This window comes from Rattus norvegicus, chromosome 3, assembly GCF_036323735.1.
Source record: "Rattus norvegicus strain BN/NHsdMcwi chromosome 3, GRCr8, whole genome shotgun sequence".
NCBI lineage: Eukaryota > Metazoa > Chordata > Mammalia > Rodentia > Muridae > Rattus > Rattus norvegicus.
Window position 1 is genome coordinate 130,112,248 of NC_086021.1, and position 26,641 is coordinate 130,138,888.

The 26,641-nt window shown below is 43.3% G+C and overlaps 1 protein-coding gene across 2 annotated transcripts; it reads right to left on the reverse strand.

Annotated features, from left to right (window-relative positions):
• Positions 1 to 260: 260 nt before the first annotated feature.
• Positions 261 to 25,417, reverse strand: Gatm (glycine amidinotransferase). Of its 2 annotated transcripts, XM_063284631.1 has the most exons (12): positions 25,332 to 25,417; positions 24,346 to 24,492; positions 24,120 to 24,194; positions 16,722 to 17,093; positions 15,336 to 15,554; positions 9,460 to 9,655; positions 8,293 to 8,483; positions 6,592 to 6,729; positions 6,280 to 6,444; positions 4,348 to 4,411; positions 3,567 to 3,683; positions 261 to 1,310 (listed from the first exon to the last, which is right to left on the reverse strand). In XM_063284631.1, the coding sequence occupies exons 4-12, from the start codon at positions 16,905 to 16,907 to the stop codon at positions 1,198 to 1,200; spliced, it is 1,389 nt and encodes a 462-aa protein (XP_063140701.1). In that variant the 5' UTR covers positions 16,908 to 17,093; positions 24,120 to 24,194; positions 24,346 to 24,492; positions 25,332 to 25,417; the 3' UTR covers positions 261 to 1,197. The 2 variants fall into 2 exon arrangements, with proteins under 2 accessions (XP_063140701.1, NP_112293.1); NM_031031.2 differs by lacking the exons at positions 24,120 to 24,194; positions 24,346 to 24,492; positions 25,332 to 25,417 and having other exon boundaries at positions 16,722 to 16,846.
• Positions 25,418 to 26,641: the final 1,224 nt, after the last annotated feature.

The window sequence follows — 26,641 nt, forward strand, 5'->3', positions numbered from 1 at the left end:
CCCAGAATACTTGGTGAGCTCCAGAAGAACTCAAAAGAGATCCCGTTTCAACGATGAAGGTGGATGGCACCTGTAGAATGACACCCGAGGTTGACCTCTGACCTCCACATGCAGACATGCGTATGTGCATAACTCCTTTACACACACACACACACACACACACACACACACACACACACACACACGAACTCTCATCTAGTAGGTACAATTCTGTTACTTAAAACTAAACCAATGAGACTTGAAGCCAGACTCTCATAAAATCCAATCTGGAACACAAAAGTTTATTAGAATAAAAATACATATACAATATCCAACATTAAAATTATTTCATGTCACATGTATTTCTTTTACCTGCATTAGTTTTTAAAAAATGCTTCAAAACTCTATGCCTTAAATAATTTGCATATATGTAAACAAGACAGATTAACAAAGATGCCATTTTACCTGTTAGATACTGAACATCATCAACCTTTAGGAATAGGATCTACAAGTTTCACTCTATTAAACCAAGCACTTCTCTAAGTTTTTGGAAGAAAGGAAGGAAAGAAGGAAGGGAGGAAGGAAGGAAGGAAGGAAGGAAGGAAAACCCACTTGAAATGAGGTAAGAGGCAGGACTAGAGTTTAGTACCAAATGGTGACACAAGAATGTTAAAAGCATTCATGGAAAAGTTACTTCATTTTTTTTCCAGTGTTTGCATAGTCTAGGTTATTTAAAAACAAAATTTTAAAAAACATCCAATTATTTTTGAAAAATAGACAAATATCTGGTTCTACTTAGGGTCTGTGTTTTTCTCCTAAGTCTTTGAAGTAATATGAACATTCACAAGTCCACCAGAGAGGAAAAGAAGACAAGGTTAGGACCGACATTTCAAGCTGCCTTTAGGAAAGAAGATTAAAAACAGAGGTAGATGGTTAAATATTAGCGGCCAAGTTACTCAAATGACTAATTTCTGCCCTGGTATACATTTACTCAACTTTTATATTTGAAGCCAAATTGTAAATAACTTTAGGAGAAGAAAGTAAGACCTATCAAAAGTTATCTTCCTTATGTCAACGAAAAGTAACCCAGGTTTGGGAACCCTGTTAAGGAGGTGATTGTTCAAAGCACTACAGTTCATGCATTTATTAAAGCGAGAGAAGGGCCTTGCTGCTTCTTAGGTATATCTGAGGCTATGCCCCAAGCCACACCACGGCCGCTCAGTCAAAGTAGGACTGAAGGGTGCCTCGGCGGCGGACGTCGCAGGTCCAGCAGTGGAAGCCTCCTCCCAGGGAATTGGCATTTCGAATGTTAACCTTAATGGTGCTGATACCTACATTGAAAGAGAAAGACAAGGCCAGTAAGGTAGACCTACATGAAGTTTCCTCTACAGAGAATAAAGTCCAATCACCTGGAAGAATGCTGAAGTTCAGATCCCTCAGGACGGTCCAGTCCACAGTCCTTTCCTCTTGAATCTTTTTATCATAGATTACATTTCATCCAACCCGGCCCACCACTAATATAACATCATCAACAAAAAAGCCAGAGACTGGGTTGTGCTCCATTGACTTCACAAATCGACAGCCTGGGATGACATAACCTACCTAGTGCTCAAATTAAGTACTGAAAAGCTGACTCTTCATAGGTACAATGAGAGCACATTCGCCTTTTACAGATTAACTGTGCCAGGCCACCTCAAGGAAATAATGAGTCAGACATGTGGTTTAATATCTGAGTTGTAAGTCACTCAGGTACCGGGGCTGACCAGACAATTCGCTTTATCTGGGCGCCGTTTGGAGATGATGTGAGCAGGCCCCTTAACTAACAGTAGACCTTAAAAATTAGACGATCTGTTCTCTGCCGTTTGGGGAGGCAGGTGAGCTGCAGTCACTACAATGCTCACTGTATGGTGGGAAGAACAAGAAGGCATGAGAAAGACTCCCCGAGGTGCTCCCCCTACCTGGGCCTTGAAGACTAATTGTGGAGTTTGCATGTGGGATAAGAAGCCTCTGTGTCCTGTCTAGTTGTAGTATACGCTTCCTGAACTGGAAGGACTCATAGCTACTTGGTGAAGCTTACAGGAGTTCTCCACATTTAACATTTTGACTTTAACTATAAAACTAAACTGTCAAATCAGCTTATTTGGCACTATCCACTAGTTTAAGTTGGGGGGCGGGGGAACATAATGGATGAAAAAGTTGAATCCAAGTAATTTTGTTCCTTAACGAAAGCCAAGGAAACGCAGCTCGAGTTATGGGCACAACCATCAGATTCTGCTCGATTCACCAGGCGATCTTATTTTCAAACCAATTCTACATTACAGATGGATGCTAGAAAAAAGAAGACAATCTTCGGGTGCTGGAGAGATGGCTCAGTGGTTAAGAGCACTGACTGCTCTTCCAGAGGTCCTGAGTTCAATTCACAGCAACTGCTTGGCCACTCACAACCATCTGTAATATGATCTGATGCCATTTTCTTGTGTGTTTAAGACAGCTACGGTGTACTCATACACATTAATAAATAAATAAATAATAAATAAATAAATAAATTTTAAAAAGAAAATAATCTTCTATGGACTATCTGAAATGCAGAGCAAAAAACAACCTGAGTTCAGCAAGTAAGCTGCCTGCCTATATCTGACTTTACCCTGAGGATATGTCAAATGGCTCGCACACATAATCTGGGTCCTTTGGTTTACGGGAAATCATTTCTTTCGATGTTTTCCTCAACAGTATTAGAATCCTGCTCTAAAACGTAAATGGCTGAATAGGAAGACTTTGCCCCAAGTGAAAATCAATCCTGCTCCTTAGAAGTGGAAGGACTGGCTGGCTGGCAGTCACTTCATTGCATTTCAGAACTATGGTAACTGATCTTAATGCATATACATGCCACTTGTACAGTTGTGTCCTTTTAAAGCCCTGTGATTGTTTGGGTATGCTTGACCCAGGGAGTGGCACTATTAGGTGTGGCCCTGTTGGAGCAGCTGTGACACTGTAGGTGTGGGCTTTAAGACCCTCACCCTAGCTGCCTGGAAGCCAGTCCTCCACTAGCAGCCTTCAGATGGGGATGTAGAGCTCTCAGCTCTGCCTGCTCCATGCCTGCCTACATGCATGTTCTCACATTGAAGGTAATTGGCTGAGCCTCTGAACTTGTAAGCCAGCCTCAGTTAAATGTTGTCCTTTATAAGACTTGCCTTGGTCATGGTGTCTGTTCACGGCAGTAAAACCCTTACTTAGACACTCCCCGAAATATGCAATGCAATTACCATTAAATTACTTCTAAAGGACCTTTAGTAATTCTTTGAAGAAGGCAGAGATTCATTTGAATATCGGTAAGTCTCCACACATGGGCACAAGAAAACCAGCAGAATTATAAGGAAAGTTTTTGGAACTCACGACGAATTCCCAATGTTAAAGACTATGCTTGTTAGAAACAAAAGGCAGTAGTCAATTATACAATAACAAGTTGGTTCCTTTAAAGGGAGCAGAAATTGAATTTGATCAACCATCCATCAGACTATGCACGCCTTGTCTTCAGCTAGTGGTGAGTGTTAACACGCGTGACAGCGAGCTTCATTAATCACACGTACCCAGCTTCTCAAACATCTTCTGAATTGGGACCTCATTGGCGTCTACCATCACGCGCTTCTCATCTAGCATTAAGACATTCATGGAGAGCCACTTGGATGACATCCAGAGGGGATGATCTGTAAACAGCAACAACTGTTAAATCACGAGTACCTGTTGCCACCCTTGCTGAGAGCAGTGACTTACCAGGGAAGGATCTGAAGTGACACCTCGGTCCCTTTCCTGCCTCACCCCTCACATGAAAACTCATTTTGCTTTCTTATTCCTTTTTACTACCTTTTTCTTTCTGACAAGTTTTCTCTATGACAACTGAACTTGCAATCCTCCTGCCTTGGCCTTCTCTATGCTGGTATTACAGAACTGTTCCACCATGCTCTGCTTCTAAGTAGTTTTTGTACTACTGGGGATCAAACCCAGGGATTTAAACATGCTAGGCAAGTACTCTACCACTGAACTACATTCCCAGCTCTGAGAATGTATTTTTTTAATTGTAAAACAACATATCTATAAATACTACTACAAATCAATCAATACTCATTGAACATTTGGAATTCATCCTATCTCATTTTAAAAGTCATATCTTGCTTTATAGAATATTTTTAAATTCTGTCTTCTAATTTTATTTTCCATAAAAGAAAAACTCACAAACACATATTGCAGCCTGACTCTAGGTCAGCCACCACTTTACCACTCAGTGGGGAAATGCCGACTCTAGTTTGATAAGACTTGGCTATCTCTACAAGTAAGGATCCTTGATCAGGAAGGATGTAAAAGTCGACATACCATCGGGGATCACAGGTGTTGGAGGGGTAACTATGGTCCATCCTGCTTTCTTGAAAAGATCAATCTGTAAGACCAAACAGCCCAACAGAATTAAATCCACATTTGTTATTTGGTTTCTGTCAGTCCTTATATTTTATTTTTTTAAGATGGGGTCTGCCATGTAGCCCAGGATGGCCTTGATCTTGCAATCTACCTAGCTCAACATCACAAGTAGTTAGAATTCTAGGCATGTGCTGTCATGCTCAGTTCTCCTTATCATTAATAACTCTTTTTAGCAGCTCTTTGTCTCCTCCATTTCCAAAATAAGGATGTAAAAAATGTTTAGAAGTTGATGATTTTGTTCAAATTCTAATTTAAATAGCTGTGGATGCCTGTATCAGGTCTGTGCAAGAATGGGCTGTGGACAGTGAGCCAGGGATGGAGAAGGGATCCAGGGGACCCAACCTTCCTGATACCACCAGGCTCCAGTGGGTAAGTTTCAAAATTTCAATCCAGATCACACAGATGGCCCTGATTAAACCAAATGGGTCACAAAACCAACCCCAAAGTCAAAAATCTGGGAAGGGACTGGCAGGAAGAGGTTGGGTTGAGAAGAGAGAGTTGAGGAGAGAATGCATTGTATGTCCGAAGTTGTCAAAGAACAAACTTAATTACATGATGTGTGTGTGTGTGTGTGCGTGTATGTGTGTGTATGTGTGTGTATGTGTGTGTGTATGTGTGTGTGTATATGTGTGCGTATATGTGTATATGTGTGTGTGTCTGTGTGTGTATATGTGTGTGTGTCTGTGTGTGTATATGTGTGTGTGTATGTGTGTGTGTGTCTGTGTGTGTGTCTGTGTGTGTGTGTGGTGTGTGTGTGTGTGGTGTCTGTGTGTATGTGTGTGTATGTGTGTGTGTATGTGTGTGTATGTGTGTATGTATATGTGTGTGTATGTGTGTGTATGTGTGTATATGTGTGTGTATGTGTATGTGTGTGTATGTGTGTATGTGTGTGTGTGTGTGTGTGTGTGTGCTTGCACGTGTGACATCTTTTCCTCCCAATGAGGCTGTCAGGCAACAGAACTATTAAAGCTTTTCAAGTTTCAAAATTTAAAACTCCAAAGACACTTTCCTCATTAGAGAAAGTTTAAATACCTCCTACTTAGTTCTAAGAGAACACCACTGTGATGGTGCCCAACTCGCAGTCTGTATGGTCCGCAGTTCCATCATTCGGCACGGCCATGAGTAAGGACAGATGTGTGGTCTCAGAGCACCACAGTTGCCACTCGAGATCCATTACAAGCCATCTCTACGTACAACCACACACTCGCTTAGAATATCAACACATTCTACCAAAATGAAGCGGATCACCCTGGTCAATAGGTGTGAAAATAAGGGATAGAAACGAACTGTGCACAGCACGGCAGTACTTTTTTGAGAGGCGTCCTGAAACCTTGCAAATAACTCACTGTCTAGCTGGACTGAGAGGCAGCAGACAGGAGACAAAAGGCTGAGGGAGGTAGCAACTGAAGCTTGGCAGATCTGCTCCTCTCCAGAGATCAGGCTCTGTTGAACCTGCCCCACTTGAAGGGGAAGACACCTACTGCTCTTTGGCATTGCTCTGGCCACACTGAAGTCACTTGCTCATAATCTTGTTGAGCCACAGTTGGAAATGGTATGGAAATCACCGGTATGGAATAATAATGTAGTCGGACACAAACTCCATGCTTTGACAGCAGCAAACAAAATCTAAGTCTGATGCTTCTATACTAACCATCAAAGAGCAATGCAGATTTCTGCACATTGACTATCTTATAAATATACCACGAGCAATTCAAAGTCTGATATCAATGCCACCAACCAGTGCTAAATTTGTCAAGAAGTGCCAATCTTTGGTTTAAAACAAAGTTGCTAGAGTCTTTAGCGTTTCTGGTGCACTAAGAACTTCCCTACCTGATGGCATGGACGGTCAGGGTTGGAGAGCACAAGACCAGGTCCAATGATGTTGAAGGTGGCATCAATATGCATTGGATTGGGGTCTTTAAACGAGATGATATGCACTCTGTAGTCTGGGGCAAGATGCCTACGCATCCACTCGATGCCCAGGTAGTTTGTAACCTGAAAATAAATAAAAAAAAAAAACAATCTTTAAAAGATTCCATTCTAAGTTTGGAGAACCAAAAGTGTGTAGGATCTAAAAGCTGTTAGTTCAGGAATAAAGAATGCAATGACGTAGGTGAGATTTCAGGGCCAGCCTTCAGCAACCTGGCTTCTCTGCGCAAAAATATCTCTTCCAGCTCGAATGAAGTCAGCAGCATCAAAGCAAGGCTCGAACTCGGTTGTCACGAACTTCCCCTGAGCGGCCAATTTGTGTCTGTCTTCCACAGAATGGATGGGATAGTCCTAGTTGGAACAAGAGCGAACACACACAGTGCATTTATTCTTTTTAATGAACTTATTTACAAGGATATACACAATTTTAAAAATTAGCTCCATACCACCATTTCCCAAATTACTAGCAATCAACTCTTGATTAAAACAGCCATTGAAAAGATATTGGTCTGTGATGATCAATTCTAACAGCCAATCTGATTGGGTTAAAGAAAGCAGAAGGAATTAATGAAGCATATCCCTTTTAGTATTTCCAGGAACAATTAGATTATGAAGGGCTGTACCCTAATCAGTGGATTAGTTCTTTGATCAGTCATAAGATCGCATTACTGAGCGGTGATGACAGTTGGAAGGTGGGGCCTAGTTGGGAGAAAGTGGATTCCTGGGAGTGTGTCCTGGGCAGGGCATTTATTTTGTTCTAGTCTCTTCCTGTGTCCCCTCTCTCTTTTCTGTCTGCCAAGAAGTCAAACATCTCCTGGATGCTTCTGCCAACATGCCGTTCTGCCAAAGCACATGGGTGGGGCCAGCCAATGAAATGCACCAAGGCACCAAACAAAATAAGTCCTTTCTCACTTAGATTCTTTCTCTCAACTACCTTGCCATAGCAAACAGAAAAGTAATATAAACAAATCAAAAACAATAAAACCACCAACACAACAAAGTATAAAACCAGGCATCAGAGTAACTTCCTGCTGCTCAGAAACAAGTAGCTCAGGGCAGTGACAGATTCTGAAGACAGCCCACGACACATGTGCGCATGCGGGCAGCTAGTTACAATACCGAAAGCCAATGGGATGAAGTCACCCTGCTCCTTTAAAGAAGGAATTTGGTCCAGAGCCCAATTCCTACCCTAGAATGAGATGCCATGACTCTTCCTGCCAAATTTGGATCTGCCTAACTTATTTTTTTTCATTTCTATCTTTAAATACCTAGAATAATTTTAAAAAATTATTTCTATAAGTGATTTTTCTATGACTATTAGTTAAGGACATGCACCCCTTGTATTTGTGAGAGGATTAGTTCTAGTACCTCATAGATACTAAAATCTATGGAAGTACAACTCCATTACATAAAATTGTACAGCATTTACATAGGAACTATGCCTGTCCTCCTACCCTCTAGAACATCTTTAAAGTAGTTCTAATCCTCAGTGTAACCCAAATGTGTAAATCATCTTACTGTGATTCTGGCCTAGACTCCAGATAATTTTGCTGGAAAAAAGAGAGACTTTAGTGTAAAGATTTTTGTGATTCCAGCAGTGAGCAGCAATGTGCCCTTAGGATGAATTCTTTTCCCTGTGATGAAATCATACCACTCCCTTCTAGAATTCCTCTTAGAATATATATGATTGATGATATATCCTGAGCCCAGGACTGGGTCCAGAGTAAACAATGAATGCTAGCTACTATTACGGCTGCTATGACCACTAACATTTGCTGCTAGTTTAATCTAAACATAAACAGTTAATAAAACTGCAGGTATATAATATGTGCAAAGTATCAGAGAAGCTCTTCTTATCCTCTGCGGATAAGTTGGAACAGTCACTGACAAGCTGGCCTCTATCTAGGAACCTACCTGGTCATACAGTTCGTCAGCCATTGTGGGCTTGGGGGCCGTTGTCCACTTGGCACCACGGTGGAAGTAGTCTTTGATAATTGACCTGTATGCGCGGTACTCAAAGAAGCGTGAGCGCCATGCCATGGGAGCCTCTATAATCTCATTCCCCACAACCATCAGGATGTCTCGAGGCATCGCGCTGTATAAACCTATCGGACCAAACAGCCCCGTGGGGACCTCGGTGACTCGAATCTCCAAGACATTCAAAGCATGTATGATATGTCTTTATAGAACAATTTTACTAACAACCTTGCATGCCTATATATTTATATAAAACAGGGCAAATGCAGTGATATACACTAGAACGGATTGTTGACAAGAATTCCCTGGTGGGTGGTGATACCAAGCAAAAATGAAAAGGAAGAAGTGAGAGGAAACTTTGAGCCACCAAGCTTTTTCTACTTATACATTTCTGCCCCATCTTTTAAGAGTCAGAAACTGAAATTTTAATGGGTGGTATCACATGATAAAAACAAGGCTAAGATCATTCTGAAAAAAAATTAATTATAGAACTCAAACACAAAAGCAGTTGAGATGTAATGGCAGCTTAATAAAGGGAATGTTTCCATTCTCCCCTAAAAAAAAGTGTGTGTGTGTGTGTGTGTGTGTGTGTGTGTGTGTCTGTGTGTGTGTGTGTGTGTCTGTGTGTGTGTGTGTGTGTGTGTGTGTGTGTGTGTGTGTGTGTGTGAGAGAGAGTATGTGCACTTCTGGAGGCCAGAAAAGGGTGTCAGATCCTCTGGGGCTGGAATTACAATTTAATAAAGCTTCCTGATGTGGGCCTTGTGAACACTGAGCCCTCAGGTTCTCTGCAGGAGTAGTGACTGCTCTTAACTGCTGAGCCATCACCCCAGCCCCTCTACTTCCCTTTTAATGTCTGTTGTTAAGGAAGATCAAGGACAGCTCGCTGTTCTTATGTAGAATGTCTACCACACTTACAAGTTTAGAATGTGAGCATCTCAACCATATCAAAACGAACCAGGTTCTTCCTCAATAATCTCCAAAGCTTCGAAGGACTTGTAAGTAAAACAAAGGATTTTTCTAGAAACCCACAGAGCCTTCTCTTTCTATCCAAGAAGGGAATGGAAAATCAAGGCTCTGTCACATTGCTTTCTTGACAGCACTGACCTGTAGACTCAAAATCAGGAGTCTTATACTTCAGTGACCAGTCAATGGGGTCAGGCCGCTTCACGGTCACGCCTTCCATTGATAAAATATTGCACATCTCTTCGACCTCGGCAACAGCCTTCTTCAGATGATCTTTGGGAAAATAAAGACCTCCATTTTTCTGGTAAAACGGCCAGTACTTTTCATATGTATTGGCCTAGAAGCAGAAGAAGTAAGCAAAAGCATTACAGGAGAACAATGCAGCTGAAGGTAGGTTCACAGGCTATGGACAATTATTTGTATACATGAGAGGGACCCAGACTACAGAGATCCTGTGTAGAGCTGATCCCTAGCCTTGAGCTTGCCCATCTTTGCATAGATACCCAGGATTTGTTGAATGAGGATATCTAAATCATTGTATTTTTAAATTTTGTTTTCACATGTGCGTGTGTGGCCAAAAGAAGCCAGAAAAAGGTGCTGGAGTTATAGGCAGTTATGAGCTGTGCTAGACACAGGAGTTGGAAACTAAACAAGGGTCCTCCGGAAAAGCAGGAAGTGCTCATGACCACTGAGCATCTCTCTCTAGCCCCCAGAATTATCCTGATACTTTGAGGCCTTTGATCCTTCCACCTCAGATCTTATGCCCAACCCCTAATAGTCTATCTGTCCCCAGTACAGGCTTGGACTCTTCCAGGCCAAGCTTCAGAGACAAAACAGGATGTAGATACTCCTGTTATAGTGTCTGAATGAGACAAAACAGAACAAGCAAAGCAAAGTAAGAGAATAAGAACCCTACACTAAGCCAAGATCCTAAACTATCTGCAAACTCCTGAGTTCTTTCAGGAAAACGTTGCTTCAAGAGATCTTTGTGGGGCAAAAAGATATTTTAACTGTGTTCAGATTAGGACATGTTCTCAAAGGTGATTTACATGTCTTAACATGCCTGGCTCGCTTTCTCATTGGATGGGATTTGCATTTTACAAAACTGCGCAGAAATGGAAGTTAGGCTGTGTGGCTTGTCTGTCCGTGTGTCTCCCACTTCACAACTCCCTCCCTCAATTCTCTCCAATGCAATTTCATGTCACTTCAGGCCCTTTGGGGAGAAAGTGATTTGGTACACAAGTTCACAGAGTTTCATTACTATAGAAGCTAAGTTTTTAAAATCCTTCCAAAGGTTATGAACAAAACATAAAAATCAAAAAAGTTTCTATTAAGACTGTTTTAAGTTATTAATCAGTTTAAAGAAATTTCCTGGGCATGTGCTTGCTGCATCTTATTTTAAAAAGGGGGCCAAAAGGTTAAAGACTCAGGTGCACTGGAGTCCGCATAGTTTAGCTAGACGTCCACAGCACTTGGCAGTTCCACTTAAGAGACAAACACTCAAACACATGGCCCTTTCCCACGAAGGACCAAGCTCTGAGAAGTCATTTGCTCACTTCCTACCTGAATAAACAGGGCAAGAACTTAGCCCTCTGACGGGAGAGTGTTCCAAACAGAGTCAGGGGCTCGGCTACTATGTCTTATAAGTTTGAATATTTTCAACTTGACATATAAAACTTTCTAAAACTACAATTATTTATTATGGTTCTTGTTCTTAAGGAGTTTTGGTTTTGTTTGCTTGTTTTGAGTCAGGGTCTCATCTTGTGACCCTGACTAGACTGGAATTCCTAGGTAGACCAGGCTGGCTCAGATCACACAGACACCTGCCTTCCTCTGCCAAGTGTTGGGAGTCGGGGTGGATACCACCACACTCGGTGTTTCTAATAGTCTTGTTCATCAGGAGTGAGCTAAATTTCCAGATCTTTAATCTCAAACACATTTTTCTAGGTTATGCATCTCTGCTATCACATTTACCTCCATCTGATAAATATAAAATATACGAATGCAATCTGGTCTCCAGTTAGGCTGGGACCCAGACTGGATACAGAACGAACTGCAAAGCAGATCTTTCACATTTGCAGCTGGGTTGTTGGTGAACTAAGGTCCACGGAGCAAATCTAGCCGGGCTTCTTATTTTTCTAAACAAACAGTTAAGGGGGCATATCATGCTTTTTCCCCCCAGTGCCTGTACTCCTGTTAGAGTGGCAGGGTGGAGAATCCAAAAGCCTCAATGTAGACTCATGTTCTCTGCAAAGCCTGAATCATTTATTGTCTGTCTGATCCTCTACAGAAATAAAGTTAGTTGGTCCCCGTTCTAAATAACTTGATTTTTTTTTGAAGATCTATGAACAAATAGGAGGGCTCAATTTCTGATCCAGGGGGAAATGTTATCGGCACTAAACATTTGCGTACTTTTATGGCTAATCCACTCTTAACAAAACTAAAAACCAAAACAACAAGTAGTTTTCTACGCCTAGGAGTTCCTTCAATAGCAGCTAGAAACCGAGGATAATAATGGTTCTCTTCTTCCCTTCTCTGACACATCCTGGCACTACTACCCATCCATTCACCAGGCCCGTCTTCTCATGCCGGGCACATCTTCTACAGTCCACTCAGGGACAAAAAAGAAGCCTTTGACAATCCAACACTGAATCGCACAGCCATGTCATCTTGCCAGACTCACTCCAGAGTATCCGGCGGGAGCCTCAAAGACAACCTTGCCTTGGTATGAAACACTAAGCCAACTATTTAGGGAGAAAAATGTTATTTGAACAGATGTGTGTGCAGTTTATAGTCTGGCGAACGCTGGACAAAGTTCAAATGATCAGGGAAAATTACATTTCCCAAGAAAGAGTTAGAAAATTGTTTACTCTTCCTTTTTAACCTTGCTAATGAGTTAGTGATCATTAACCAAGCGTTTCCAGGTAAGGAACACTCCATTGTAGCACATGGTGTCTTTAATAACCTGTGGCAGAGATGGAGTCGCAGTCCTGGAAACAGTGTAGTCCCCGCTTTCTAAAATCTCTGTGCAGAGTCTGTCTGCCACATTAATTTTCAAACGCTCTCTTCAGAGAGCTAAGAAATACCGATAGACGAAAATCTTTTATTAATCTGACAATAAACTTGTATTTATAGTAGTAGCCTTAATTAATAGTCTTTTTAAAGTCCTCTATTAAGGGCCTTATTCTTTAAAAAAAAAAGACAAAAGCAACTATTCAGTAAGTTTTATAAAAGAAAAGGCCATTGTGTTTTTGAAATGGTGCTTTCTGACAACACCTTAAAAAATCCCCCACACATATGTCTTGAAACATAGTTTAAATTCTATTCACCTAGAGAAACTCTACTACAATATTTATCATTTTTTTTCTTTTTGAAATGAGGTTTTGCCACATAGGCTAGGCTGGTCTTGAACTCAAGATCCTGCTGACTGAATCCCCTGAGTTACTGGCATTATAAGCATGTGCAGCCAAGCCCAGCCATTATTTTATTTCTTATTGTTCTCAAGAAACTTATCTGTGATTCTGGGTCTGGTGGCATATGTCTGTCACCCTAGGGTTGGAAAGTAGAGTCAGGGGGGATAAGGAACTCAAGGTCACCTTTGGATGCACAGCAAGTTTAAGAAAAGCCTAAGCTTCATGAGATCCATCTGTCTGTCTGTCTCCCTTGTAGAGAATGTATAGATCTTCTATTTGCTTTCTTCTCCCTCAATACCTAGCAGAGTTTGTCACATAAAACAGAAGTAACCAGGAAACTACAAGGAATCACTGTGGCTAATCCTCAACTATCGCACTCCAGCATAGTTTTGTGATGTACCTGGCAAACTGGATTCATAAAACTACGACCTGTAATCTCCATATTTTGTGCTTTGCAATGGGTACCTTTATACCTTCAAGCTTAAGTCTGAGAGGCAGTCTGCAATCTTCTCAATGGGAATTCTGCAGGTCAAGCAAGCAGCAGATGAGACTAGTTCTCCAACGTTTATCAAATACTTCAACACAAGCCTCTTGACTTTAATGGCATTCATTCCACAAGTACTTTAAGCTACAAAGTCTAAAGTCATAAATCTGGTGACAAATGATGCCCGAGAAGTCTGATTCCATAAAATTACATGGTAGTGGGGATAGAAAGTTGGTTGAGTGGTTAAAAGCTCTTGATGTTCTTCCAGATGACCTGAATTCGGTTCCCAGCTCAGAACCACATGTAACTCTAACTCCGGGGGATCTGACACCCTCTTCTGGCCCTCACACGCATTTGCACAGGCACCCGCATGTGCACACACACAACGGGATACACACACAAATTAAAAACAGTTAAGGTCAGACCTTACAAGTGTATAATGGTCAAGGACTGGTTAAGTGATAAACTATTTTCCCAATCAAAATAGTCAGGGATACTTCTTTTCAAAAAAAAAAAAAAAGAAAAGAAAAGAAACACTTGGCCTTATTTTATTTTAAAATATTAGAATAGCATATAAATCAATCTGTTCATCAAATCTCAAAGGTATGTTCAGAACAAGAGGAAGAAGCGTTTGCTGTGCCTGCCAGGTTTCACTTTAGAACTGCCTTCCTTCAGAACGCTCTGTAACTGCCAGTGCTTGCCCCTTAGCTTTCCTCGCCCTTCAACTGCCTTGCCAGCTTGGTGGCATAAGATACTTAGGATCTGCATGGAGATATAGACATGATATCTCTCCAAACAGAAATGAAGCTTCTTTGTGTCGGTGTACTTCTGGTGATGGAGACGCTGTTACAGATGTATTTCTTTACAAATGAAAATGTAAGTAGGAAGAACTCAAGTACACTCAAGATGTAATAACTCATGACGAACAAGATCGTAGGAACGGCCTACAAAACGGAAGGGACCATTATGTCGCACATCGCCTGAACACTAGCCCACAAGGACCCTGGCCATAAGAATACTACAAATAAATACAGGGAGTTTACTTTAAAGAGGAATATAACACGTGTTGCCAGGAAATTCTGGAAGGAATCGAGAAAGGTGCTTGGTAGCCTGGGAGTTGCAGAAGGGAGTGCAGGAAAATGGATGAGGGACACTGGGGTGGGAACAAAGGCATGGATCCTATTGGTCTTTCTCTGCTACAAATGCAAGTAGAATACTCCAAAAGAAGGAAATGTAAATAGAAATGAATATCTGTTATAGTAACACACCTCTAAGATGAAGCAATACGTAAGTTGAGAGTCTTGGAGCTGCAAAGAGGCAGCTTGTGAAGAAACCTGAATGCCAGGAGGGCTTTATCTTCAGTAATGGAAGGAGAGAGTTGGGAAAGCAGAGGAACCATGAGAGCACAATAAGTCACAGGATCAAATGTGTGTTTGAAACAAGTTGCCCCAACAGCAACTGGGATACAGTCTGGGGAGGGGCCATTGGGAGCGAACAGTCTGGGAGGGGATGAGCTCCAGACCTGGGGGAGAGGGTGAGGCACGGGGCAAGCTTCCTTTCCACAGAAAGGATTAGATTCTTGATGCGGAGGATGTGACTGAGGAGAAATCAAAGATCGCTGGAGTTTTGGTTTGATTAAACAAGACTGACAAATAGTAAAAGGAAGAGATGAAGGCTTTGGCTTAGAGGAGAACAGCAACTGAAATTCTAGCTGTGCCAAGTGTGAGGTCCTGTGGCAATATCCGATGGGGAGTTCCTAGTGTAGATCTGGATGAGATGGCAAGTGGGGGACTGGTCTGGACTGGAGTGAGGAGGGGCCAGAAGCTGTGAGGATGGCTCTGAGTACTGGGCAAAAGTAAGACCAGAGACTACGACGCTGTGAAGGATAATATGGAGGAATAACCAAAGAATAGCTTCCCCGGAAAGTTCTGAACTCCTAGAGAGGTTTCAAGAAGGAAGAAAATTGTAAATACCAAATACTGAAGGTATCATGCAAAATACCTTAAAAATCACTCCCCTGCCCCAGTGGAGTGGAAGCGGTTTCAGAGGAGAGCGGTTAGCAGAGTTCAGGCTGCAGACGCTGAGGACCTGCTTCTAGACCCATGCTACTCTGGGCTTACCTTCACCTCCACTGTGAATGGTGGGACACAGGCATTTTCAGCTCTGCCCACTATCACTTCCTCTAAAGGGTCCCATTCGTTGTAAGAGGAGACAGGGCAGTCCTTGGGCAGGGGGTGGGTGGCCTTGTCTTCAGCTGCACAGGAATTTTGGGAGGAAGCTGTAGCTGCCTGGGTGCTCTGGAAAGTTCGCTGCACCCATCCTGTTAAGGATCCTCCAAGCTTACAAACAAACAAACAAACAAACAAACAAACAAACAAGGTGTGTGGTTAAAATCAGAATAACACAGATACCTACTTTAGGAGACCCCAAGATATTGACTATCAGAGGGGGTTGGGGTGATTAAAAAAACACATAACTTTTTGTTGATTATAGACTGTTTTTGTTTGTGTCACATGCTGTAACTTTTTTAAAACTCCCAGAAAGATCTGGTTCCCAGACACTACTTTCCCCATCTCTATTTCAAAGTTTCTGCAAACTGACTTTCAGAAACTTTCTTAGAAGATAGGCCATCCTCTTCCCTGAGGAAGTGCCCAGTAAGTCCCGGCAATGTCCAACTGAAGGAGAAGTCTTTCTTTCTTGGTCAGGAAAGTTACCAAAACTGAGCTCTTTTTTACTGTAAATAATAACATGGACTCTGTAAAGACCTTATCTTCCAGAACAAGCAATTCCAACGCTTTTTAACCTCTGACATAACCTCTGACATATACTTCACTTTTTTTTTTAATTTTATATCAGAGAATGACTGTCATCTGTACCATAAGGATTAACCCAGACAGGCACAGAATTTAAACATTAAAAATCAATCTAAACATGTTAAAAACCTCTCCCCTCCCCGAAGCCCCCCCCCCCCGTCCCCGTCTGTCTCTCTTTTAATGCAGGCCTGTATAACCTAGAGAGAGAAGATTCCCTCACCCACCCCATTGTGCAAACCTCACCCCGCCCCCAAATCTCTATCAGGCTGTTAAAAATCCCCCTAGAGGGGGCTGTAGGGACCCAAGGGTGGAGACCCAAAACAAGAGCGCGAGTGACAGCTGTTCAAGAACCAGCTGCTGGCAGAACTCATCTGCCAGAGCTATTCCTGTCAAGGAGCAAGGGAGGGTCTGCAGGCATGGGCTCGGATATCCCAAGGAAGCAGAGGGCCTAGCGGAGCAGCGGGGTGGGGCACAGGATGGACTCATTCCAACTCCCCCTGTAAAGCCCGGGGATCCATGTTTCAGTTGGAGCCGGCCTGGAGGCACCTTTCATCCCTTCACATGCATCTTCCCAGAAAACGACCTCACTGGCCACGGAACCCAGACCATGCCACTGTCCTGCTGGGGTGTCCAGCCTCCCTCTGGGCCCCACCCTGCACTCCGCAGAGGTCCCGAGGCCGCGTAGGCACTCACCCGAGAGCCGATGTAGTGCACCGCCTCGGCGCCTCGGCTGCCGCCGCGCAGACACCGCACCCGTAGCATCGCCCCGGTTTCTGCTGCTGCTCTGTGTGCACAAGGTCCTAGTCGCCAAGCTCGCGCCAGCTCCCAGCCTGCGGCCGCGCGCGCTGCTTTTGTAGCCGCGCCCAGAGCCCGGCCCATTGGCTGCCAGGAACAGGTGGCCGTGGCGTCCGCGGGTCACGTCCCGGGGATTGCCCTTTTTTAGTTCGTGCCTCCCGGACAGGCTCGGGTCAGCAGCCTCGAAGACCCACAAGAAGGCTGGCTGTCCAATGCCTGCCTAGCCGAGACGATTCGTTTGTCTATCTTGTTGGAAGTCCATTTTGCGACCTGAATGGGCAAACCCTAAGGATTTAGTTTAAGTTTAGATGTGTGCACTGACCCAGAACTCCAAGTAAACGCTGAGTGAAACGACCCGTGTTAGTTTCCAACTTTTGAGACCTGATCCTGTGTAGAACACTGACCTTTTCAAATGGTCTTTGGCTAGGTGCCCCTGCTTTGAGAAACTCAATTATGAAAACAGACAGATAATAATAAATCGGAAGTAATAAGGGAGGGTTGCAATTAGCTTCTCCTTTCGAAGCACATCTTCAAAGGCTCCTTTCGACATGACTTGGGTGCTCGATTGCAAAGTAGTTCCCTTAACTGGATTAGTAGAACTAAAACTCGAGAATAACATGTCACTTCCTAACAGAAGGGGCAGATTTGAGTACTTCTTGCCTGTCTGTGTAGTCCAATCTGGCTTCCGTCCCTCCATTGTCCTGTATCCTGTGATTATAGGCATGTACGATGAGCGCAGTAGGCCTCTCTGTGTTGTGTTTTCTAGAAACTGAGAACGGTAGCATTGATTGTCCCTGGTTCATGAGCTAGCCAGAAACCAAAATAAACAGTGCCGGGAAAGTCTAGGCGGCTCTAAGAGTTGTATGGTGAAGGGAGCCAGTGAGTCTAGGTTCCTATCTTAGCTCTGCTCCTAAAATGTTGTGCGGCTTGAACTCACAACCCTTGACCTTTCTAATGAAGGTCCTTCTGCTAGTGAGGGCTTTGGGGAATCGCAAGAATTTCTCAAAACTTAAAAAAGCACTTTTACCCAATAGAAGGACACAATCAACTCTGGGGGCTATGTCTCTGGGTATACTTAGGGTGACCAGCCATGTACCCTTGTCAGTAAAGCAATTTAAAAAGATGGTCAAGGTTAAGGTTATAGTTTATTAGGGGGGTGCTCACCCAGCATGCATTTTAAAACAGCCAAACAACCAAACCAATCAAACCAAACCGCACCACAAGCCCTATAGACCCGGCACAGGGGCTCAGTCTACGTACCAATTCCCAGGCGGCTTGTTCTATCTGATACTCTGTTTCAAACAACTGCGGGCAAATTCACACAAGAAGACTTTCACTCAGCTTGGTTTCCATTCTGTCAGAGATCTGAAAACACCGCCTATCCTTTATTAAAGACATTTTTATTTTGAAAGTGTAGAAGTGTCTGACTAAAGAGCCTCTGACTAGAATGAGGTTAGGGTGCCATTTAGTTTTAGATCATGGGAAACCCTTAGAGTCAAATGGACAGACACCTTTATCTCTTGGAATCCAGGAGGGAAACAGAGTAGGAGAGAGCTAGCCCCGCACAACAGTCCTACAGCTACAAAAGCAAATCAAACCATCCTCCCTGCACTTTACTATTTTTGAGGATTTAGAAAATAAAATCGGGGGGGGGGATGTAACGCTGGAGTTCAAATAAGGTAACTAAGGTATCTTTTTACAGCTAGAATGCATAGGAAAGGTACAACACTATTATCTGACTCCTAATGGCATCCTGCTGTACTCTGCCCTGCTCAGCCACCACCAGAGACGCTTCCGCGGCAGTAGAAGGGAACAAATACAGACACCCAGAGCCAGCCATTATGCAGAAAATGAGAAACCTCAGAAAACTTGGTCCTAGATGGAATGGACCGGGAGGTGCGGGGGCACGGGGCACTGAGACCCTAGATGGGAAAAGAAATCCATCAAATCCCTGTCTTCAAGGCTCTACAGAAGAGGAGGCGAAAGGAGTGTAAGCCAGAGAGAATGGAAGACACCGGGAAAACTGCCTTTCTTTTCTTCTTTTTCCATATAAATGTAAACAGTAATTAACAGTACATGGGTCCCTCCATGTGTACTCTTTGGTTGGTGGTTTAGTCCCTGGGAGCTCCGGGAGGTCTGGTTGGTTGATATTGTTGTTCTTCCTATGGGGTAGCCTGTTAGAGCTGTCTCCTGAGAGGCTCTGCCAAAGTCTGACAATACAGAGGCAGATGCTCACAGCCAACCATTGGACTGGCAACTGTATGTCTTTTTTATTGGATATTTTATGTATTTACATTTCAAATGTTATCCCCTTTCCCAGTTTCTCCTCCAGAACCCCCCTTCACATCCTCCCTGTTTCTATGAGTGCTCCCTCTCCCACCTCACTGCCCTGGCATTCCCCTACACTGGGGAATCGAGCCTTCACAGGACCAAGGGCCTTTCCTTCTATTGATGCCAGACAATGCCTTCCTCTGCTACATATGTAGCTGGAGCCACGGGTCCCTCCATGTGTACTCTTTGGTTGGTGGTTTAGTCCCTGGGAGCTCCGGGAGGTCTGGTTGGTTGATATTGTTGTTCTTCCTATGGGGTAGCCTGTTAGAGCTGTCTCCTGAGAGGCTCTGCCAAAGTCTGACAATACAGAGGCAGATGCTCACAGCCAACCATTGGACTGAGCACCAGGACCCCAATGAAAGAGTTAGAGAAAGGATTGAAGGAGCTTTCAAACACAGCAGGACTGATGCACACAGGAACTCACAGACTGTGGCTTCATACACAGGACCTGCACAGGTTTAAGCCCTGAGTCCAGCCCTGAGAGAGGAGGTATATACAAGCACCCATTCCTAACCTAGAAGCCATCTCTAGTTGATAATCATTTGCAAAAGAAAAACTTAGTTTTCTCTAGTGGGGTCTCACAAAGCACCTTTAATGACAGACCTTGTGCCCAGAGCTGATGCCTAACAGGAAACAAACTCAGTGCCATTGCCGGAGATTCCTTGTCTCATAATTCTTTGTCTGGCCATTATTTTTGTTTTGTCCCCCTTACAGTTCTTTCGCCTCTATACACACTACAGTTTCCACTGTTGTATTTTTATAGGATTTCTGAGTGTAGGAACATGTGTAGGAACACATGTGTGTGTCTCCATATCCATATGTGTTTATTGTGATTTTTTTTCTCCTGGTGGTTTGTTTCATCCTATTCCGGTTTATTTATTTTATCTCATTTTATTGTTATTTTTTAGATGCCTGTTTGTGTTCTGATGAGAGAGAGAGAGGAGAGAGAGAGAAAGAGAGAGAGAGAGAGAGAGAGAGAGAGAGTGGATTTGGGTGGATGAGAAGTTAGAATGGGTCTGGAAGGTGATGGTGTAAGCAAAACCATAATCAGAGTATATCGTATGAAAATAATCTATTTTCCATTTTTAAAAAGTATTATTTATGATGCATTAAAAACATTTCTTGGCAAGGATACACGGAATGCTAATAGCTTACATTGTCTCCAGTTAGCTTGGTAATAAGGTGAGAATTTTTCACTGTAAACCTTGTTGTAGCTTTGAATTTTGATATATGAATGGATTACCCGATAAATAAAAATACACGTGAAAGGCTGCATTTAACAGCAGAAAGATCACCAACACAGAGTTTGAAAAGGAAGCCAAGTGGATGCTCTACTACATTCTAGTAATCTGTCACAAGCTAAGTGTGAAATCAGAATATTCGCGTCCCTGAAGAAGTGGAATCTATTGACAAGAACAATTCCTCCAACTTTTGAACTCCCAAAGCAACCGTCCCCTTTGACGAAGATGGAGCAGGGGAGAAGGGAGTCACCCAAGCAGGCCAAGACTAAGAGATCTAGAGCCTGAAAGATAGGGCCTCCTCACAAAGTATCTAGCAGTGCGTGGGTTTCTCTGTGGGAATCTAGTGAGCCTGTGTAGCTCAGTCTTTCCTCTCCAGTAACCTCCTCCTCCTCCTCTCCTCCTCTTCCTCTCCTCCTCCTCTTCCTTTCCTCCTCCTCTCCTCCTCTTCCTCTCCTCCTCCTTTCCTCTTCTTCCTCTCCTCCTCCTCTCTTCCTCCTCTTCTTCCTCCTCCCCTTCTTCCTCCTCCCCTTCTTCCTCTTTCCCTTCTTCCTCCTCCTCTCCCTTCTTCATCTCTTTTGTACGTTTTCTCCTTTTTCTTCTCCATTGTCATGGCTATCGTCTTCTTCTGTGGCGCTAGGGATCGAATTCAGCCTTACATATGTGATAATCAAGTACTTGACTTCTGAGCTATATTCCAGGTCATTGTTTTTTTCTTAATGTTGCCTTTCTTCCTTCTTTCCCCTAATCAATTTGAGGAGCTAATGAAACCTCCTTTCTGTAGCCATCCTCTGTAGTCATCCTCTTTACCCAATTCCCAATAATCTTCCAACTCACGATATTCTCCCCTGGAGTTTACCACTAGTCCAGTTTTCTTTCTGTAGGCCCTAGGCTCCTCGAGGACAGGGAGCCTGTTTTATCTTCCACTACACTCTGAACACTAACACAGCCCAGCCCTCAATCAATTGTTCAATGCTGAAATCCCAGCGTTGATACCTTACCATCTTTTACTTCAAATAAAGCTTCAAAAGCTCGCGGGGGCAGCCTCTGCACTACAACCTTGCAGATCCACACAGGATTTGTCTCAGCTCTGCATGGCTATGTTCTGACTGTTTAGCATCTCCTAAGGATTTGTCTCAGCTCTGCATGGTTATGCTCTAACTGTTTAGCATCTCCTAAGGATTTGTCTCAGCTCTGCATGGCTATGTTCTGACTGTTTAGCATCTCCTAAGGATTTGTCTCAGCTCTGCATGGCTATGCTCTAACTGTTTAGCATCCCCTAACGAGGAGGGTTTTTTCATCAGGAGACCCCTGCAAAGAGAAGCTACATGAAGGTCAACTGCAGCTATCTCTATGCATTAAACTAATCTCAGCTCAAGCCAGCCTTCAAACTGATGCAGTCCTAAGATGACAAGAGGAAACAACAGTCTTTTCCAGGGGACTTTCTTACATCTTTCATGTTGGTTTCCAGGAATCCGCTAGAATTCCAGTACACCAAACACTTCCCCCTCTTACAAGTCAAATGCAAACTAAACGATGGCGGTAGTATCTTGATATCAGAGTAGGCAGCAGGCAAATCCCTGCCCTTGAGTCTCACGCTCAACTCTGCCTGCAGAGTTAGCCAGGCACTTGACCAGTTTTCGAAGGCCAGTTCATTTGATAAAATCCACACAGCATACGTACTCCTCTGTTCTCTCTCCCATCTCATCCTTGCAGCCCAAAGTCTTCTCCCACTCTGATTCTTCTTCAAGCCGACTTTCATTTTTGTTTCTGGTCTCGGTCTTTAAAAGAAAATACTCTAAAGCAAGAACGAGATTTAAATGATCGTGCTTCAGAGAATATTTCAGGGAGTTGCAACACATTTGACATAGGACAAAATACTTGACTTTCCAATGAACAAATACATTTTTCCTTAGTGAATGTTTCCTTTTTTATTTTTATATTTAAACATTTGTCACTTATTGTGTGTGAGTGAGCACACATTCCAGGGATATACACATGGACGGAGCTCAGAAAACAACCTAAGTTTCTTTTCTTTTACCACATAGGTCCCGGGATTTGAACTCAGGTCATCAGGCTTGGCAGCAAGCCTCTTTACCTGCTGAAGAACATCACCTGCCCCTGGAATTTTCTTAAGTGGATGAATAAAGTTACTATTTAGAATAAACAAATACCATTATGGGGCCTCCTTCAAGAAGGAGGTTTACAAAGAGATTTCTAATTACCCAGAACAACTTAAATATCAAAAGCTAGTGCCTGTCTTGGGCTAGAAGTGCATTAAGTAATCTGTAGTTCTCTGACTCTAAATATCTTGTGTACTTTCTGCATGAGACATTATTACATTTGTAATCAGAGAAAGAAAACCCTAAAAGCTGCTTTGCTTTAGACACACATTTCCTTGTTGTCAGTGATATTTTCCTTTGCAGCCCAGCTTGGACAAAACTGTAGGCATCGCCCTGGGAGCAAGCCTCCCACGGCCACCTGGCTCCCCTCGGCCCACAGGCTCTTCTGGAGGACAGGAGATTAGTGTGGGAAAGTGTTTCTGCCTGGCTCCTGTGCAGTTTGCCGGGCTCTATGAGCTGAGAATTAGCTGTTTCACTCTTGTGTCTCTCATAATGCTACTGAGCAACTTTCCAGATTTATCGTTCCCCCAAATAAGATTTTCTTTTCTCCAGGAGCGCATAACATCCCTATCTTGGGCAATGGCACAAAAGAAGAAAGCTGTCCTACTCTTCTCTCCACCTAGGAGGAAAAGTGGCAGAATACCTCCATAGCCATTTCCCCGGGCTTTAACAAAAACCTGCACCAAGTTATTCAGAATTTGTAAGCTTAGTTTTAAACTTTTGCTTAGGAACCCTCAATTTCCACTTCTACTATTATCCAAAATTTAAGGGCAGAACAAAATATGATGTGGACAGATTTCAAGCCCGCCGATCTTCCTGGCAAAGGCTGCTGTGACATCATGGGGTTAGTTAGCTTCCTGACCAGCTTAGCTCTGTAGCAAGGAAATATCAGGACTGAGAAACCCCTCAATTGTGGGGGTAGTGGGGGTGGTGGGGGTGGGGAACCGAAACACTCTCTTGTTTTATTCAAAGACACTCAAGACTAGTTTTTCTTTGCCCTTCCTTTCTGGTTACAACTTTTGCCTAGTTGTTTAATTTTTTTTTAAACGACGTTAAAACAAAACAAAATCTTTAAAAGGAACTGCCTAGAACATTCCTTACTCTGTGGCTTCTTTGATGGTCACAGGAGGTATCCACTACATCAAACAGCTTAGGGGAGTAAAGGACTGGAAGGCAAGGAGCAGGTCAGCAGCTGGAGGGCCTCAAACATAGCGTGAGCGCTCCAAACCCAGGCCTTCCCAGGAATCACATGATACTTCCTTGCTCTACATGGGGTCCTGGGTCTTCATTACTCCCAGCTCTGGTCAACTCTGGGCTCCTTCTATTATGAGCTGGGGGGAAGGAGAAGGGAATTTGCTTCCCCAGCCCTTACAGTTGTAATTTGGTTCAAAAGCTGAACGCCACCCACCACTCTTCTCCTACCCCTCGTTTCTCCTATAGCCTTGCCTCTTCTCTGCTGGAGTCAGCAGGGTCAGAACTGGCCTTCGAACTCTGTGCACGCTAGGCTTGAATCCTTTGTAGATGGAGTAGGAAGCTTAATATGGGGTTGTGAGAATAAGAGTCAGGTGGACTTACAGACAGCCATTCAGCCACTGGGTACCTACTGGGCAGTGCTGGGCCTTCAAGGCGCTAAGATTTAGGATGCAGAGAGCTGATGCAGTCGTTCTGCAGTCTTCTCCCTGGAAAGGAGGCAAAAAGAGCACTCTGCAGCATACCAGTGGAAACAGTGGCTGGACAATGACTTGCTTAAAGTAGCATGTGAGAACTTAGTCCTATCTTCATTTTAAGCTAGCTTATGGGTAACATATTAAAATCATAAAATGTACCTACCATTTAATTATAATTATGTCAATTATAATTTTACATTTTCTCCCTTGATCTTGCAAACTTCAACATTCCTTGATCGTACACATTACTTTTCATCAGGTTGTTGTAAAGAAGGTCCTCTTCTGGAGCTTGATTCCTCCTGAGTTGTAGCTGGGGGTGTGAGGACAGCACCAATGTGTATCTTATCAGACTGCTTCTGGTCCTACTTTCTCTGACCTTCAAGATCCAAGCCACAGCACCTAAACTGTTTTCATGTAAAGCTAATTGAGGTCATGAAATCTACCTTTTAAATCATGAAGTTAAGCCTATGATTCCCAAGTGACAGGTACTGCCCATATAAGGCTGTACACGACCACTGCATACAAGATGGCCTGCCTGAGAACTCTGGAGAAAAACCTGAGAGAGAGCAGGCTGCATGCCAATCCAGAGAACTGATTCTGGCCATGCTGGTCCTGTCACTTAGCCTGGGAACAGACACGCAGCCTGTGGAGGCCAACACACACAAACCAGTTACTCATGGAATCTTTTGAGCCGTAGGATTTCAGTACTCCATCGTGATGTTTTTGAAAGCATTGAGTTTGCATTTCGAGGAAGTATTTAACTTTTTTATGATGCCATAAACCGATTTGGCCAATTTCATGCAACACTCCCTACTCTTTTTCTAGCAAATGGCAACTTGAGTGTTATCTTATACCAGATACCATCAGATATGCTGTGTTGCAAGCTGTGCAGAGCTGTGGGTGAGTTCATTTCCTTAGGCGATCACACACACACGTGTGCGTGCGTGTGCGCACACACATAAACACACACACACACACACACACACAAACACAGTTGATAGCATGAATTATATACTACTCCTCAGTATTTGTCATCATAGCAACAAAGATCACATTGGAGTTACTTTAGTCCACATGGATTTTATGCTTGCTGATAGAGCTATAAGGAATAAAGAGGAAAACCTCTGCCTGCTGTCTGAACAGTTTTACCTGAGTACTGTGGTAGGCACTGTGGCGGAGTGAAACAGTCCAGGACGGTGGCAAAGAGTGTGGCCTCAGGAGCTAAATCGTCCAATTCTGCAATGTACTAGCAGGATGATTTTACCTAAACCACTTAATCCCTCAGCACCCCGACTCAAAATGGGGAGAAGAGGAACTAGCAGGACAGGATATTAAGAAACAAAACAACGTTGGCAGTAGGTTCAGAAATGGGGAAGAAAAATACCTTCCCTATCTGGTTCCCACACTGGGAGCTCATTTTCTTTGCATTGTATCACCGTTTTCTTTTTAAGACAAAACTTACTATGTAGTCTAGGCTAGTTTTGAGCTCATAATTCTCCTATGTTACCCTCCTGAGTGCTTAGATTATTGATGCGTACCACCACATCTTGCAGGACAACATATACCCCCACCCCCACCCCACCCCCACCTCTCTCTCTCTCTCTCTCTCTCTCTCTCTCTCTCTCTCTCTCTCTCTCGTATGTGTGTGCATGTGTGATATTTTAAAATAATTTCATATATACCATCTCCTTTGCATATCAGCAATCCAGAGATCTTGTATAAAACTCAAGAAATACTTAAACTTTTTTTTAGAATGTAGTCAGGTCAGGCACAAGACAGAAGTTGAGAGTGCCAAAACCCAGAGCAGCACGCCCTGCTTCCCAGGTGTGCTTTAAGAACTGTGGATGTTGGGCTCTTGTGCATGCCATCAGAAAAGTACCATGGTGTCGCATTGTTGCCCAAGATACACCTGTACACTCTCCAAATGCACTTCCTGCTCCTTGGGAGTGCCAAACATATTCTGCATGTGTCGCCTGGCCTTTGTTGTGTAAAATGCTTTTCTTTTCTAACATGCACACCAATGCATTCTTTCTGATTGGTCCCAAGAGACACTTGGTTGTTGACTTTTTTTGTTTCCCCCTGGAATGCAAATCAGGATACTATATCTCAGAAATATTTAAAGTACCCTTGGGGAACATAGAACATAATCTCTGGCTGGGCATTAGGAAATACATAGCAGATATATTATTACCTTGCTACAACTTCACACAGCTTACGATCACTGGGGAAGAGAGTCTCTATTAGGGATTGTGCAGACGAGGTTGCCCTGTGCATGTCTGCGGGTGTGGTCTTGGTTGTCTCAACTGATGTTAGGAGAGCCATTGAAAGTGGCAAGACCATGGTCTTAGGAGATGGATTGTCAAAGAATAGAGAAAACTCAGTGAGCATCAAACATGCACACACTCATTTCTCTCTGCTTTTGACTGTGGATATGATGTGACCAGTCATGCTCCTGTTAC

Coding starts and splice junctions, on each gene's coding strand:
- Gatm (XM_063284631.1), bottom strand. CDS start 16,907: ATGGGCCGGGCTCTGGGCGCGGCTACAAAAGCAGCGCGCGCGGCCGCA. Junction 6,730..8,292: donor CTGACGAACTGTATGACCAG/GTAGGTTCCTAG, acceptor TGTTCCAACTAG/GACTATCCCATCCATTCTGT. Junction 6,445..6,591: donor TTTTTGCGCAGAGAAGCCAG/GTTGCTGAAGGC, acceptor ATTTATTTTCAG/GTTACAAACTACCTGGGCAT.